The 17,529-nt window shown below is 48.1% G+C and overlaps 2 protein-coding genes and 1 long non-coding RNA gene across 5 annotated transcripts; 1 reads left to right on the forward strand and 2 right to left on the reverse strand.

Moving 5' to 3' along the window:
- The first annotated feature begins 10,753 nt into the window (after positions 1 to 10,753).
- LOC101767707 lies at positions 10,754 to 14,277 on the forward strand. 3 transcript variants are annotated; one of them, XR_001164949.3, is made up of 5 exons: positions 10,754 to 11,223; positions 11,310 to 11,507; positions 11,789 to 12,345; positions 13,099 to 13,346; positions 13,593 to 14,272. It is a non-coding gene; the product is annotated as an uncharacterized LOC101767707 (long non-coding RNA). The 3 variants fall into 3 exon arrangements; XR_215836.4 differs by having other exon boundaries at positions 10,756 to 11,507; positions 13,593 to 13,692; positions 13,765 to 14,277; XR_001164948.3 differs by having other exon boundaries at positions 10,756 to 11,507.
- A 1,627-nt stretch (positions 14,278 to 15,904) lies between these two features.
- Positions 15,905 to 16,342, reverse strand: LOC101761236 (Bowman-Birk type trypsin inhibitor). Its single transcript, XM_004986389.1, has 2 exons — positions 16,270 to 16,342; positions 15,905 to 16,182 (listed from the first exon to the last, which is right to left on the reverse strand). The coding sequence occupies exons 1-2, from the start codon at positions 16,340 to 16,342 to the stop codon at positions 15,905 to 15,907; spliced, it is 351 nt and encodes a 116-aa protein (XP_004986446.1).
- Positions 16,343 to 16,773: 431 nt separating this feature from the next.
- Positions 16,774 to 17,529, reverse strand: LOC101761624 (Bowman-Birk type trypsin inhibitor). The gene is made up of 2 exons (XM_004986390.2): positions 17,280 to 17,529; positions 16,774 to 17,201 (listed from the first exon to the last, which is right to left on the reverse strand). The coding sequence occupies exons 1-2, from the start codon at positions 17,347 to 17,349 to the stop codon at positions 16,930 to 16,932; spliced, it is 342 nt and encodes a 113-aa protein (XP_004986447.1). The 5' UTR covers positions 17,350 to 17,529; the 3' UTR covers positions 16,774 to 16,929.

Here is a 17,529-nt window from a genome sequence, read left to right on the forward strand (position 1 = left end):
CTACCTTTTTGGTGAGGAGAGCGCGTGTTGCCGTGCATAGGATTTGTGCCTCCTTAGGCTGTACCCGTTGCAAGCCTCCAGCACTCAGTGCACCAAACTTTGTGGCAGAGTCTCCTAATTCGGTGTACCAAGCCTGTGGCGGAGCTTCCAGAACTTATTGCACCAAACACGTGGCGATAGCCTCCATATTCAGTGTACCAAGCCCATGGCTATCGGTTAACATGCCCCAGAAATAATTGGCAAAGTGTTGCTTTGAAGGGTAATTCCCATCGAGAGGCGTAGACAAATAAGTAATCGGCGCGTTGCCCTGCATGTGGAAAACAAGCTAGAAAAATTATGTAAAATAATGAAAAAAGTGACTTAGTTTGATTCGTGGACAATTGTTGATGAAGCCGTGGCAGTCGTCGTTATCGGGGATAGATCCCCGGTACCCGTAAGGAAGAAAGAAGACAGACTCCTACTAGGATTTCTCTATAATTCTATTAGGACTCATACCATATAATCCTATTGGGGCTCGTACCTTATAACCGACTAGTAATCCCGCCCCCTGAGTATATAAAGGAGGACAGGGGTCCCCGAATCGGTACGCGAAGACCTCATAGAACCACAACAGAGGACCAAATCCTCAACACCAAACAACATCCAAGCGCAGGACGCAATATATAACACCCAAAACTTGACATAGGGTATTACGCTACTCTAGTGGTCCGAACCTATATAAATTCGTGTCTTGTGTCCTCGCTTTTATCTTCAATTTTCAGGTTCGGCGATTCCCCACCAACCAATCTACTACCTCGAGATACCCCTCGGTAGGTTGTCGGGTATAAAACACCGACATCTGGTGTGCCAGGTAGGGGTGATCGTCAAGATCAATGGGCGAGCTTGAAGGACATCATCATCAAGATCAATCTACTCGACAAGAAGCAAGTCGTTGAGTCGGAGTGCTGAGCAGACAAATCTACATCGAGACAGAATTGATGCGCTCCGCGTTCCAATCGAAGACCAAGTTGGTTTCCGCCGCAGGCTGCTTCATACGGCTTGTCGATCAAGTCACGCGCGGATTAAGGCAAATAATTAAGTCACCAACGACTACTTCGACTACTCATCTCGACTAGAAAACTAGTTGAGGACGCACTACTTCGACCACTCGTCTCGACTAGAAAATTAGTCGAGGACGAACTATTTCAACTATTCGTCTTAACTAGAAAACTTGTTGAGGACAGTCTACTTTGACTACTCGTCTCCACTAGAAAACTAGTTGAGGGTGGGTTCCACGTGATCAACAACTAGTCGGAATTAACTCCGACTAGTTGGCTTCAACAACAATCGATACGGCTTTATCGACAATCGTCCACGAATTAAGCTAAGTCACTTTTTTAATTATTTTCCGGTATGTTTTCCGCATGCAATGCAACACACTGACTAGCTATTTGTGTACACCTCTCAATAGGAATTACCCTCCAGAGCTACACTTTTCCAATTATTCCTCAGCATGTTGACTAAAAGCCATAGGCTTAGTACACCGTATTACGGAGGCTATCGCCATGGGTTTGGTGCACCGAGTTCCGTAAGCTCCACCACAGGCTTAGTACACCGAATTAGGAGGCTCTGCCATGAAGTTTGGTGTACTGAATGCTGGAGGCTCGCAGCCGCTATACCCTAAGAAGGCACAAATCCTATGCGCGGCAAGACGCGCTCTTCTTTCCAAAAGGCAGAAAAGTCTCAATGACTACTTTAAGCATAATCGTGCTTTCTTTTTATTGCAATGCCAACTAGTTATTTTAAATGTCTTCTCTTAGCGGTCACCAATATCTTTGAGCAGAACACACCTTAATTCGTGATAGCCTTGGGTCTTCTGCCATGTCTAAACGCCAGGATGCGAGGCAAAGATCTCCGTAGCAGCAGTGCCAGTATGCGTACACGAGACAAAGATCTCACACGCAGTGGCAATGGCTAAATAGGGACTGAGAGCCTAAACACAATAGGCTAACTACTCGGGAGAAATATGGCCGAAACAAGAGCATGATACACAACATTTACATTATATTCATCACTGAATAAATTTTAGTAATAACAATATTCTACAAATATGCTACATAATGTATGCATCTCTTTTTGCTGGTCAAGCTTCGGCGATGACTCTCCAGGACGCTCAGCGTACATCCAATAACTCCGCTAGCTCCCAGGCTCGGGGGCTAAGCGCCAATTACTACTCGGAATATCTCCAGTAGCTCAGCTAGCTTCTAAGCTCGGGGGCTAAAGCGCTAATTACTACTCGGAATACCTCTGGTAGATTTGCTAGCTCTTAAACTCGGGGGCTAAGTGCCAATAACTATTCGACGTGGCTCTTACAGCTCACCTGGCGCATAAGCTCGGGGGCTGGACGCCGCAAAACTACTCGGATGATGATTTGTGTGAAGACTAAAGATCCTCGGATTGATTAATTAATCATTCAAAGGCTCGGGGGCTGATAAGCTACACCCAATAGTTGATTTTTTCAAGATGAAAGAAGAAGATTCAAGATTTTATTGACCCTCAGCATGATTTTTTGATTCAACCTAATCACGGGGGCTACTTCATATAGAGTGCGACTTCCACCACCCTTCATATCACATTCCAAAGATGAAGATTACAAAATCAAGATGATCAAGGGCTTGAGAACACCATAGCCTCATGGCAGCTTTGAGGAACTTTGAAGATTCAGCCAGATAAAGTACTTAAGAAGCACTAAAACTACTTAGCGAGGATCTGAAAGTATTAGAAGACTGCTGCATTCGACTATGAAGCGCTTGGGGAGATTGTTGGGGATAGATCCCCATTACCCGTAAGGAAGGAAGAAGACGGACTCCTTTTAGGATTGCTCTGTAATCCTACTAGGAGTCATACCATGTAATCCTACTAGGACTCCTACCTTGTAACCGACTAGTAATTCCGCCCCTGGAGTATATAAAGGAGGGTAGGGGTCCCTGGATCGGTAGACGAAGACCTCATGGAACCACAACAGGGGACCAAATCCTCAACACGAAACAACACCCAAGCGCAGGACGCAATATACAACACCCCAAATAGGATGTAGGGTATTACGCTATTTTGGCAGCCCAAACTTGTATAAATCTGTGTCTTGTGTCCTCACTTTTACCTTCGACTTCCAGGTATGATGATTCCCCACCAACCAATCTACTACCTCAAGATACCCCTCGGTAGGGTGTCAGGTATAAAACACCGACAGTCGTGAAGCCACGACGGTTGTGGATGAAGCCGACTAGTTGGAGTCGATTCCAACTAGTTGTCGACGGTGTGAAGTCTGCCCTGACTAATTTTCTAGTCGAGACGAGTAGTTGAAGTAGCCGTCAGCGAGTCGGTGTTGCCTACTATTAGTATTGCCGCAAGCACTTCAAGTCTTCTGGTGGCCTCCCATGTTTGCATGTAGCATAATTCCATGGATTTCCTTCCTTGGCACGGGAGCCAGCAGAAACGTGGAGGGGTTATTCTGCCTGATCCTTGTGTGTGTTGACCGATACTGACTTGGAGTTGCTATAGTACTCTGTTAGATTTATTCCTTTTTAGACTCGACACGGTAATCAGCTCGACCTTGAACTATTGTCGAGTTACCACGATTTGTACTCAGAGCTCTGATCAAATTAGATTCCATCTTGGAGTTGACGCTGCCCACGATGCAAAATCCACTGGTTGAGGCAGATCAACTCGCCGATCTTTCTTGGTAGTTAGCATAGGACAACAAACGTGCAGCTTCAACTAGATTCATTTTGATGATGAGGTCCTTCAAGCTCGCCCAATGATCTCGACATCACCCCTACCTGGCATGCCAGATATCGGTGTTTTATACCCGGCAACCTACCGAGGGTTATCCCGAGGTAGTAGATTGGTTGGTGGGAAATCGTCGGACCTAGAACTCGATGGTAAAAGCGAGAACACAAGACACAGATTTATACAGGTTTAGGCCGCCAAAGTAGCGTAATACCCTATGTCCTGTTTGGGGTGTTGTATATTGCGCCCTGCGCTTGGGTGTGGTTTGGTGTTGAGGATTTGGTCCTCTGTTGTGGTTCTATGAGGTATTGGTCTACCGATCTAGGGACCCATGCCCTCCTTTATATACTCCAGGAGGCAGGATTACTAGTCGGTTATAAGGTAGGAGTCCTAGTAGGATTACATGGTATGAGTCCTAGTTGGATTGTAGAGGAATCCCAGTAGGAGTCTGTCTTCTTCCTTCCTTACAGGTACTGAGGATCTATCCCTCGACACTTCCCTTGCCCGAATCGGTCCATCTCGCCTTCCTATGTTAGAGCAGGCCACCTAGCCCAACTCATCCACCCCCGGTCGTACTTATGACCGTCGAAAGGTGCACGTCCCCTCCTTCCTTCGCAGCTAAGCATGCTGGCTGGCCTCATCCACCTGACACCACGCTGGCGCCCTTATCCTCTTCTCCACCGGTGTGCTCCCTCCTCTCCTTGCTTCACCGCCACACTATCCACCCGGCCTCATCCACCCGAGAGGCGTGGCCGCCTCCTGTGCGCCTCGGGAATCTTTAAAAGGCACCCGCTCCCTCCTTCTCTCAACGCTTTTCACCCCTCACTGAGGTAGAGAGACGGGCTGCGCCCGTCACCACTGTCCCCATCTATCCCCTCCTCTTCTTCCTTTACGGGTGGCAGGGTGTGTTGGGCACCCCAAAAGATCCACCTTCGGTGGACGCCACCTCCTCCCTTCCCTTGGCTGCTAAAGCTGAGCCCCGAGAGCTTGAGCTCACGCCTCCCCATGGCCGCACCCTTTCCGGCCCTCCTCTCTCCTCCATGACAACTAAAATGGGTTCGCCTCTCCTTCCTCTTCATTTTGGTGCAGGCCACACTGTCGGCGGCGACCAAGAATGCCAATCCGGCGTGTCCGCGGTGCCTCACACGGTGGCGGCTATGGCCACCCGGCGGTGCCGACCCGCCCGGCAACCGAAACGGCATGCCTCTATTTTATCCTATTCCCCGTCGTCCCTCCTCTCTCTCTCTCTCTCTCCATTAATTTGACAAGTAGGTCCAGCCCATGATGCCATTCCCCCTGGCCATCCGTGCCCCTTCACCCCGCCTCCATGAACAGAGGACCGTGGACATGGGCAGCGCCCGATCCACTGCGCCCATAGGGCCAGTCCACACAATAGTACCAGCAGCCCCCGCCCACTTGCGCCAACGCATCTAAAAACGCTACACGCACCCCAACTAGTGCACCCCAAATCCTAGTTCAAGCCCTTAGCCACCTCCAAAAGGTCTCCAAAAATCCCATAAAACCCCAAGAGCCAATACATTCCCTTCTTCTGTATAGTTCACCTTATATGAGTCCCTTTTTCATCTTTTACGAAGATCTTAGAGCCCAACCTTATTAGGAAAGATGCCGCACCGCCTCCACCCACCGCTGTGCCCTATCCCCTAGGTGCAGGAACGGGTCGAAGCTGAGTGCGTCGTGTGGTCTCTAGCCACTTTACCCGCGTTGTTAAACAGCACCCAGTGAGCTGTTCCTCACTGCCCTATCATCGCCGCTAAACCCTATCGCTGCCACACATATGTTTAATCTTGCCCGTCCCCAACCCCTTTAGGATCTGTCTAAAGCCTCTGGTCCATTCCACCGAACCTCAAATAACGTCTAGGTATAGCCGTTATGCCATCTGCCTAAAACCTCAAGTCTCATCCAAACACAACCGTTACAACGCCCGACTGAAACTTTAAGTATCAACCCCATCTAACCATTATGTCGCCCGATAAAAATCTCAATTATCATCCAAACCTAACCATTGTGCTGCCCAACCAACCCTAGGGAATTAATCATTGAATTCCCTAGAATTTTCTGAAAATCCCGCCACCCAACCCATTAATTATTTAGAAACTTATTTCTAAATAATTAGTAAATTATTCTTCGAATACCCGGGAATTCATCTTTAATTATCAGGTAATTCCCATAATACTCATGCTTTTCCATCCTTTTGATTTCTTAGGAATTGATTGGTGTATTCTTTTATTGATTGTTAATTTATATGCTTTTGCCATCCAATAGACGACTAGGCTCTGCCTAAAGTTGAGGATCCAAAAGGCGTCCGGTCAGCACGGGTTGACTATTTCAAGGGTCGGAGGCCCTGTTTATATATTTGTGCACATTTCCTGGGAGAGGATCCGCAAGGTAGATGTTATTGGTCCCTATTTAGGCCCAGTATATTCGTGGATGGACCTAGGGAATGCTGTCCAGAGATGGACACGGGCGGGTATTGATGTCGTAGGTTAGTACCACCTTTTTGCAAGGGTATGGGCTGATCGGATATATGGGGAAAGTGTACACCTCTGTGTAGAGTATGATCTATTCGAATAGCTGAGGCTCACGGTCATGAGCCCACTAAGTCAAAGCCCCCATGATTACCTCTTGAAGCTCTTTGGGAAAGGGATTAGTATTTTGAAATACTGGTGGAAGGTCGATGGACTGGAATCCAGAATAAAACCTGAGGACTGGTAGGGGAGGTAGTTTTCCCCCTCCAGGACCACAACTTTCATTCTATAAAATAATAGTAACCTTCTTACAACTTTCATTCTATAAAATAATAGTAACCTTCTTATAGAGTCTTTACAAAACTCATCTTTCTAAATTCACTTTGCATATGAGAGATGTTTTAGGCTTAGGAATATACCCATTAACCTCTTCCTTGTCCACATCCTGTAATGTGTATAATTACTTTGTAATTGTTGGGATTTGCTTAGTACCAACCTTAAGTGTACTCAACCTTACTTTCATCACACATGTTTAGGCCTCTAGGTGTTTAGACCAACTTGTTAGTGGATGGGCACCACTTCGTAACGCTAAGGTGAAAACCTTTTCTTATTAAATTATACACCTTTTTATTGCTTGAAATACCGAACTGTGGTGATAACTGTATTAGCCTATTGATCCAGGGACTAATGCAGATGATCAGCGGGACTCCCGAAGGATGGTCCCCACACATGGCCACCTTTGGTAGATGATGGATGGAGAGGGGACCCCCAGGTAAGTGTAGGGGAAATCCGTGGCCTGACACCTCAGCATCTCAGTGATGAGGTGAACCTGCTCCTCCGAACAATGGATTGGGAAGGCTTGACTCTTGGAGTCGTTAGCCACCAACCCCGAGGCCCTATGAAATAAGGATAGGATTTCTCTAATGAGAACAAGATCCTGAGCGATTAGAGATATGAAAACGACCACATCGTCAGCGTAGAGAGAAGCTCGTTGCTTGATAGCTACTGGATTTAGTGGCTAGAGTAGCCCCCTACCATCCGCCAACTTGAGCATGGCATTAAAACACTCCATGAGGAGCACGAAAAGCATAGGTGAGAGGGGATCTCCCTGCCTAAGCCCACGACCATAGCAGATCCTTCTTCATGGCACACCATTAAGTAGAATCTTGGTACTCGCCGTGGAGAGTAATGTCGAGATCCAGTTAGTCCAAGTCCTTGGGCAGCCAACCGCAGAGAGCAGTTCAGGAAGGAAGACCCAGTTGACCGAGTCACATGCCTTGGCGAGATCAATCTTGAACATGACCCTCAGGATCAACATTGACACTAGCGCCGTCACCGTCCCCAAGACATACATGAAGTTGTCATGTATTTGGTGACCCTGAATGAAAGCACTCTGATTTTGTGAAATAAGCTCGTGCAAATAGAGAGCGAAGCGGTTAGCCAGTGCCTTAGAGAAGATCTTCCTGAAGCTATGGATGAGACTGATTGGTCTATAATCTCTAAGGCTTTTAGGATCTTCCTTCTTGGACAACAAAGTTAACAAAGCATCGTTCAGGTGATGAAAACTTTTGCAGTCCAATGAAGATAGGGCATCGAAAGCCCTAACAACATCCCCTTTAATAATCGACCAAGCCGACCTATAGAACCAACCAGTGAAGCCATCCAGACCTGGGGCCTTGTAGAGAGGTAGTTCCTTAATCACCTCCCACACCTTGGCTTAGGTGAAGGGGCGCCCCAACAAGGAGAGGCCCAAAGATGGTAGACCTAAAGCTTTGAAGTCAATGGCAAAGCCTATCTCATGGCTGGTCCCGACGATCACATCGTAGTAGTTAAATGCTGCCTCCGCCTTGTCATCCTCAACCACGACCGTCATCCCATCAACCTCCAGAGATGGGATGAAGCTCTTCCTCCACCGCTGGTTCGTGTGCAAGTGAAAGAACTTCGTGTTCACATCACCTTCATGTAGCCACTGCATACTGGAGCGTTGCCTCGCTATGGTACGCTCAAGCGAGATCAGGCCCAGGAATCTAATCTTCAGAAAGCAGCGGAGCGCTTGCTTAGCTGTTGAAAGCGACCGATGGTCCTGCGCCAACTCGAGGCAGAAGATAACCTGCTTAGCAACCTGAATCTGAGTTTGAATGCTACCGACTATCTTAGCACTCCATCGCTTCAGATGCTTTGCCGTCTCACGAAGCAGAAAGTCAATGGTGCGCAGTGGGTCAGCGACCGGGCACGGGCCATGCCACACATCTTGCACAACCTCTAGATAACCATCAAATTGGGGCAGACGGCCTGGAAACTAAAATGGCGCTTTGGATGAAACCCGTCATCGAACTGAAGGAGCAACGATGCATGATAAGAGCACCGTGTCGCAAGCGCCTGCAGGAAGCAATGTGGGAATAATCCCTCCCATTCAGTTGAGACGAACATCCTGTCTATGTGTTCTAGGGATGCGACCGTTCATTGCTCCAGGTGAAAAGTCGACCATGAAGGTGAAGCTCCACGAGCTCAAGATCATTGAGAAATCTCCGAAAGCGACACATCATCCTTCTAGAGAAGCGACCATTATTTTTATCAGTGGCCTAGTAGATAAGGTTAAAATCCCCACAAAGAGCCTAGGGTCCATCCATAGATGCGTAGATCTGAGCTCTTGCAGGAAAGCGACCTTGTGTGCGTCCTCCTACGGACCATAGACCGTGGTGAGCCACCAATGCTGGATAGGAGAGCTCAGCATAGCGACCTTCACCGAAATCGAGTGAGAGCCAAAAACTGGGGAGGATATCGACTAGATATTTGTATTCCAAACGACTAGGATCCCACCACAAGTATGAGCCGCAGGCAGAGCAAAGTAGTCAAAATCCATCCCTAACATATCCAAAACCAGATCCCTAGTTACAACATCTAGCTTAGTCTCTTGTAAATAAAGCAATGAAACATTCTCCGACCTAGCGAGTTCCCGAATCGCACTGCGTCTCGCACGGCGGTTTAGTCCTCGCACATTCCACACGGCTAGATTTTCATTCATTACAACACAATTACAAACGACCTTACGACCTAACATGTGTTGGCTCAGACCAGCCGTGCCCCATCGACCCACTGGTAGAGAAGTGAGCTTTAATCCCGGTTGGTAGGGTGCTTTTATCCCGAAAATGCATCCGGGATAAACCAACCGAGACAAAAGGGGGGGTCTTTTATCCCGGGTCACTCAACCGGGACAAAAGACCCCCTTTTATCCCGGTTGGAAACACCAACCGGGATAAAAGGATCGAGAGCGCCGACGCTGCAAAAAAAAAAAATTCCCGAGCTCCCAGGAGGCCCCCCCACACGCGCACGTCACAAGTCACAAGTCACGCGAAATATGCGCGTGCGCGGTTCGTGGGATTCGAACCCACAACCTCCAGCCTCGCGCGTAGCTTCCTTGCCATCCCACCTACACACCACATCTGACTATGTAGGGGATACTATCCTTTTGTATTAACTCGTGGGGGACCCTTTTATCCCGGTTGGAAACTCCAACCGGGATAAAAGGCTTTTGACCCTTTTATCTCGGTTGGTGTTACCAACCGGGATAAAAGGGGGGGGTCTTTTATCCCGGTTGGTGTTTCAAACCGGGATAAAAGGCCTCTCAGAGTCTTTTTTTCCCATTAGCCTTTGCAACCGGGATAAAAGGTTCCGGTTGGTGAGCCTCCCACCAGTGACTGAGTTTTAGTCCCGGTTGGTGAACCTTTTATCCCGGGCCAACTTTAAACCGGGACAAAAGGGGGCGGATGGAAAGTCGTTTCTCTACTAGTGACCCGTGGTCCTCCGGGAACAGCTCCTTGGAAGCTGTCAGAAACTCCTCGTCCTTAAAAATGCAACTGCCAAGAGCTGGCCGTCGTTGTGCCGCCGAGCGAGAACGACCAGCTCGCAGCTGCTCCTAGCTAGGAACCATGCATCAGATCACGTGCCGCGCTCGTTGATCCGCCGGCCGGGGTGACTATCCAGGCCGTTGGGTCATGCACGGACGTCTACTAGCCGACACTCAAGTTGCTGATGTGGCTTCCATCAAATAATCATCACCCATCAGGTTGTTGTTTTCTCTTGGGTGCCAATGCAACTTGTTCAATCCCCCAGCGCGTGCAGGTGCAAGCGCTGTGGCTGTCACACAGGCTCACAGCCATAGTATGGATTCGGTGCCAACTGCCAACTGATGGAGCAAGAGGGATTATGCTCTGTATGCGTACTGCAACATTTCGAAGCCGAAGTGCATCATTCCAGGGTGCCTTGGCCTTTAGGTTTTACACAGGGACGCGTCGAGACACCCGGCCCGACGTCGAAAGACCAGATGGAACAGATGACAAGGATGCAAACTAGAATATAACAAACGAGGCGAGGTCCAGGATCAATCGCGGTGGACACGTTAGCAGAAAAAATTTTCCCCGTTCGATGGTGTATCTATGGCGCTCGCCATTGGCTGATGCTTCCGCACGTTGTATTTGGTCCACGCGTCAAACGGGAATACGGCGTGCGGAAAATATCTCCGTTCCGAAGGCTCGAGACCCCTCGCCTGCTTCGCCCGGCAGAGCGCCGCCTTCCCCGTCTACCTCTCGCTCTCCCACGTCCATTCGGCCGCTTCGCCTTGCAGATCGCCGTCTTCCTCATCTCCCTCTCCCTCTCACACATGCACACGGCCGCATTGCCGCATTCATTTCTCATCTTCTCGTGCACCTATGTTCTTTCCCTCGTCTTCCTCAGTCAGCAAGATCGACGGCGGCGGCGGCGGCGGCTCCCTTCGGCGGATTGCCCACGGGAGGGGATCCTCGGCTAATCTAGTGGCCAGGGTGGCCGAGCTCGCCGGCCCACTGCTTGTTGTGGATTCAGATTGATTCTATTCCAATTATTTATTTTGATTTCCTAGAATAGAATGAGCCTGAGCAGCAGCTGGATTGGCTGCTCGGTGTCCGTGCTGATATGGGTGCTGAAGCTTTAGGTGTAGGAAATTTGGGTTGTCCACTACTTACGTGTATATCTTTACTTGGTCAATTTTATTTATGTGAAGAGATTTTTCATTTGTAGATAAAACTACATGCCAGAATGCGGAGTCGTCAGCTGCAGCAATTGCCACCCGTGAAGTAGTCCACAAGTATCCTTGGGCTGCCTGCCCCGGCATCTAGCTGCACATGAGGCCTCGTTGCCAAAGAGGCCATCAAGGATGTTCCTGAAATCTAAATACATCGAATTGCCGCAGCAACAACGATCAATCAGCCATCAATGGTGTGTGATCAGTTAACCTTGATCCCTTGGTGTTAAGTTTGCTATTGATGTACAAAACATCATACGTGGATTGAATCGTCCCAGAACAACTACATAGCTTTAGTAATTTAGTAATGCAGTTTCTAACCAATGGTTCGTCCAGTTAATCATGAATGTTTTTTGTTACATTTTTAGTTTATGTCCAACATATCACAAAACAATTACCGCATAATCAGCTAGGTTCACTGGTTCAGGATCATGTAAACTATTTTTTTCCCTGAATCTCTCTGTCGAATTTGCAGGGTTCGATGCTATGTGCCGCATTGAGCTAGGTGGCAAGCATATGGCTTCCTATTGCTGAGTTTGGAGAAGACCTGGACAAAATTGTTTGAACATCTGTTTTCTTTTCCCTCAAATGAAACTTTGGTGCTGATATATCAATTGCTTATTCATACCTTGCTTTTTCTATTCTTTGAGTTAGCCTCCCTGTTCCCCATGTTTAGAACGCAAGAATTGTTCACATTCTGATGCATACTGCACATGTTACATCTTCGTTTAAGTTGGGTTGTACCGTTGTAGCAATGGTACTTTGTTTAATTACCCAGCTAATATTTGATTTGTGGTGATGTTATATAGTCCGGAAACAAGGCTCTTTTCTTATATCAAGAAGAAAAAGTGCCTTCTGTTTTATCCCCGTTCATGCTGGCTCTTTTTCCATGTGTCAATAATCTGAATGTTCTTTTCCTAACTTTTGAATTTTCCTTTCAGATTGAAGGTTGTACTAGGTAGTGTAAGTCTCTGTGCAGATTTTCTACTGATAGTACCAGATAAGTCAATGCTTGCAGCGTGTAACTTCCAGGTAATCATTCAATTATGCAAGTTCAGACTCGAACTTATTGATTTTGGAAAATATATGTACCTACCCGTACTCAACTATTGTCAATTGTCAAGCTTAGTAGTCTCAAATTATTAGGAACAATGTTTATATATTGTACGTGTCATTCTTCGCTTATCCAGTATGCTTCCATCAATCTACTATCCATTCTAATATTCTCTACGAAACAAATCAAATGTAAAATAGTGTAGTCATACGCACGCATGGGCGCGCGCCAACCACTAGTAACAAAATTAATATCCCGTCTTTATCTACCTAATTATTAATTCTCACTTCCTTTAAAAAGGTCTAGTAGGCATACACGAGCACGATTGATAAACATTTTTAAACCATCCATTTTGTTTATGGATAATTTTATTCTTTATATATATATACCTATTCTTTTTTCCGGACAATATCAATCGATCACAAGGGTAGGTAGATTTCACCACAACGACGTAACCTAACCAATTGATGAGCCATACTTAGTTCGCTTTAAGGTGCTCCCACCTACTGGATCTATGAACTATGGTCACCACCGTGGCAGCATAACCATGCATGGTGTCAACTTCACTCATCTACGCTAAATTTACGCAAAAGGCGGTCATCCTCTGCCAACCTACCTGCAGTCCAGAGTGATGGCATCGTGCAAGCCCAAAATTTGTTTGAGAACATGATTTGAAGCTTTATACTTGGCATGTAAAGATTCTGGGCACCGTGCTCATGTTCTTTCTTCAGGCGTATGCGCCGCTGGGCAGGATGAAAGTCGTTGCAAATAACCCGGTGGTGACATCAATAGCCGAGAGCTTGGGGAAGACTCCAGCGCAAGTTGCTCTACGGTGGAAGTTGCTCTACGGTGGGGGATCCAACAGGGTCAGAGCGTGCTTCCTAAAAGTGCCAATGAGTCAAGGTTGAAGGAGAACATCGACCTGTTTGGTTGGTCTATTCCTGAGGAACTGTGTGCCAAGTTTTCTGAAATTGAACAGGTAAAGCCCCTTTTCAGTTGTTTAGCTGAGGTGCATAAAATGCATTTTTTTTACTCTACTTTTCGTCAGTAAAATTTGGATATGTGCAAGTCTGCATATATAAGGTTTGTAACATAGAAGTACTTCAGTTTAATAGAACGCCATAACTAACACATAAGTATATGGCTGCTTTGCTTACTGATTTTATATGAGAAATTGAGAATTGATAGAACTGCAACTGAAATATGTCTTCTTCATGGTGAACAGGTTAAGCAAATCAGAAACGATTCCTTCGTGCACCCTCAGGGTATGTACAAAACAATTGAGGAGCTCTGGGACGGTGAGATCTGAATGAAAATCATCGCCGGTATGAAATCGAATCCGTGATCAGTGTTGAAACTGATGCCACTCTCTAATGCTGAAGCTAGACATTTCCAAGGTTTTCGACTCTGTGCGTTGGGACTACTTGCTAGACCTACTGCAACGCCGAGGATTCCCGCCGAGATGGAGAAGCTGGGTCACAACTTTACTAACCACTGCCACATCCAAGGTCCTCATGAATGGCATGCCGGGAGAGGACATCCAGCATGGCAGAGGTCTCCAACAAGGGGATCCGCTATCACCACTTCTTTTCATCCTAGCAATCGACCCTCTGCAAAAATTACCGCACCTTGCGACTGAAAACAGGACTCTATCAAAACTAGAGGCAAAAGTGCTCGGCTACGCCTATCTTTATACGCAACAATTTTCATAAACCTGACGGCAACAGACGTGCGAAACATCACAGACCTGCTGGACAAATTTGGCTGCATCACAGGCCTAAGCACTAACATTCAGAAAAGCACGGTGGCTCCCATCCGTTGTAATGGAATCGACCTAGATTCGATCCTAGCTCCCTTCCCGGCAGCTAGAACATCATTTCCGGTCAAATACATGGGCCTACCTCTCTCTCTGGGCAGACTGAAAAAGTTCACTTCCAGACACTCTCCGACAAAGCGAGTGCAAGGTTAGCCAACTGGGCTGGCAAGCTGTTCATCCTAGCAGGTAGGAGAACACTAGTCAGAGCAGTCCTTTCTTCACAGCTGATTTACTACCTCTCCGTCCTGAATGCTCCAGCGTCAATACTAGAAGAAATTGACAGACGACGAAAGCGTTTCCTTTGGACTGGCACATACGAGATCGCGGGAGGGAAGTGCAAGGTTGCATGGCACACACCATGCAAGCCAACTAAATTGGGTGGCCTAGGAATTCTACATCTAAAGAAGTTCGCAAGAGCCCTAAGACTACGCTGGCTATGGCCCGAATGGAAAGAGCCGCGCAAACCATGGGTCGGCATACCAACACCGTGTAATGAGAGAGACAACTCTGTTCGCTTCAGTAACGACCATCATGTTAGAAGACGGGGAGAAGGCTAAATTATGGGAGTCAGCTTGGCTAAGGGGGAGGCACTGAAAAATATTATGCTGGCGGTGTACGAAATATCGAAAAGAAAGAAAAGAATGATCAAGGACGCATTAACAAACGACATGTGGATATCAGACATTAACGTGGCTATCATTTCATAACCCACACACCTATCGGAATTCACTTTACTCTGGGCTCGAACAAGATCATTCAATTAAACTAAGTAACGCCAAACTCCATAACTTGGAATTTGACCAAGCACGGCGAGTACACAACTGCTTCGACATATATGGCGCAGTTCCAATCTTCGACACCCTCTAACATGGAGCGCCTCATCTGGAGAACTTGGGCACCGCCCAAAGTGTAAATTTTTCTCGTGGCTGGTCTATCAAAATCGGCTATGGATAGCGGACCGACTGAGAGGTTGGCCCAACCAAAAGCTTTGCATGCTCTGTCACTCGCACGACGAAACACTGCTACATCTCCTTACGCAATGCCGATATACTATACGAGTCTGGGATAAAATATTTGAGTGGACAGCTGCACACGTACCTGCTAGAGGGGATTGGTCTCAATTCCAAACTGTTGGCCAATGGTGGGCACAAATAGGATCGATGAGCGGAGCCCCACTGAAGGGATTACGATCTCTTATCATCCTAGTATCTTGGGAAGTTTGGAAAGAACACGATGCTAGAGTTTTCCAACGCAAGTTCCAATATCTTTTTTTTAAAGGAAAAGGGCACGAGAGTGTGCCTATTTCATTGATAGAGTAGGGTTACAGCCGCAAGTTCCAATGTCTGGAACAAATACTCGGTAAGATCAAGGAGGAAGCGCGATGTTGGATCTTGGCCGGCGCAAAACATCTGGGCTCTATCTGCTCTAGTGGCTAGTGCACGTTTTATCGATGGCTTTGATCGTAGCTTTTAGACAATGCAGTAGTGAATAGTCACATCCCGGTCTAGCCAAGTTTCTATTACATTATCTCAGCTGTTCAGTACATAGCTGATCACGGAGCTAGCTTTGGGCATAGCATAGCCCTTTTATTCCATAATAAACACAGTGATAACTGGTGAGAAAAGCATCGAGCGGCAACACTGATTTCTTCTCTGAAGCCGAAAGAGAAGGCAAGCTAGATAATCAGCATTTGCCGGCATTCAGATCACCACACCCCCAAGTTATGCAACAACAGTCGCAGGCGTGCAGCGGCGCTGGCAGAAGTTGGTGAGCAAGTCGGCGTACCGGTAGACGGGCGGTTCCTGGCTGATGCTGCTGCCGTCGGCAGTGTACCTGACGCATTTCCTGCACGCCGGGTGGCACCCGCGCTCCGAGAAGTCCATGCAATTGCACTGCGGCGGGTACATCAGGAGGCACAGGCCGCACTTGTCGCAGCACGGCCACGCCCTCGCGTTTGTGTCCATGGCGAACGCCGCGCCTCCTTCCTCCTCCTCGCTTCCTGCGGCAACCAGTTGAGCCGAAGTAACCGTGCGTCTCCCAGCTAATAACAAGTGGTTCTGAAAAATTGGGGGAGGAGTTCTCTCACCTTTGCGGAGTGGCAGAGTTGCGAGGACGGCGAGAACAGCCAGTGCGACGAGCAACACCTGAGGCCTACTCATGTTTGTTTCTCCTTGCAAGAACGAACAGGAACAGCCAGTGTGGCGAGTCTGTTGCCTGGATTTCCCTGCTATCGTCAGGCCATCTTGCAGGACAACAGGAGGGATGCCCGTCAGGCCGTCACAGCTGTGTGTTGCCCCGCTTGCTTGCGCACAGAGAAAATGATGAGAAGGGAGCAAAATGACAAATAGTAAAAAAGTGGGTGCTTCGAAGAGGACGTATGACACGTCTAACAGTTGGCACGAGCAAGAGCAAGCAATACGGAACGATGGACCGCATCATCGTTCCTTATCCATCGACGGATCGACCTTTTTTCCTCCCCAGGGACTATCTCCCCGCTGAGGCATTTCTCGGGTATAACGAAAATAACGACATCTAAGAGTAAGAATTGTAATGGCACGCTTCAAACATTGCAAATAGGCTGCCTGACCAAATGTTACATTAAATCATTTCAGCACATAGCTTTGAGCATACCACAGCCCATAATTCCAGAAACACAGTTTACAGTAAGAAACGATGAGCAATCACCACTTTTATTTCCTCTCTGGTCTCTGCATCTTGAGCAAGTATTCAGCCGACCGCCCAAGTACTATGCACCAGCTGCTGCAGGCGTGCAGCGGCGCTTGCAGAAGTTGGTGATGAAGTCCGTGCACTGGAAGAGGGGCGCTCCGCGGACGCCGCCGGTGGTGGACTGGAGGCAGTTCCTGCACGCCGGGTGGCACCCGCCCGGCGACAGGTCCCGGCACGAACAGATCGGCGGGAGCGACCTGGTGCACACGCCGCAGGTGTCGCAGCACGGCCAGGCGCGCGCGTTCGCGTCGTTGCCGGGCGCTGCTCCTCCTCCCTCCTCTCCGCCGTGCCCTGCGTGGCAACCAAAACAGTTGATGAGCCGAGACTGATGCGTGTTAACAAGTGATTCTGACCGAGGAGGAAACTCACCTTTGCCGAGTGGCAGAGCTGCGAGGACGGCGACGACGGCCAGCGTGACGAGCAGCATCTTGGGCCTCATGTTGGTTTCTCCTCGCAAGAACCGGCTGGCGGCAGCGACGACGACTCTCTATAGATGGGATGGAACGTAAGAGGTTACTTGTAGGAGGGGGTGCCCGTCACAGGCGTGTGATCCAGTGGCTGCCCACTGGAAAAGAGAGCAAAACGACAATTAAGGGGTGTTTGGATAGGAGGTGCTAAA

Source organism: Setaria italica, chromosome IX (assembly GCF_000263155.2).
Source record: "Setaria italica strain Yugu1 chromosome IX, Setaria_italica_v2.0, whole genome shotgun sequence".
Lineage (NCBI taxonomy): Eukaryota > Viridiplantae > Streptophyta > Magnoliopsida > Poales > Poaceae > Setaria > Setaria italica.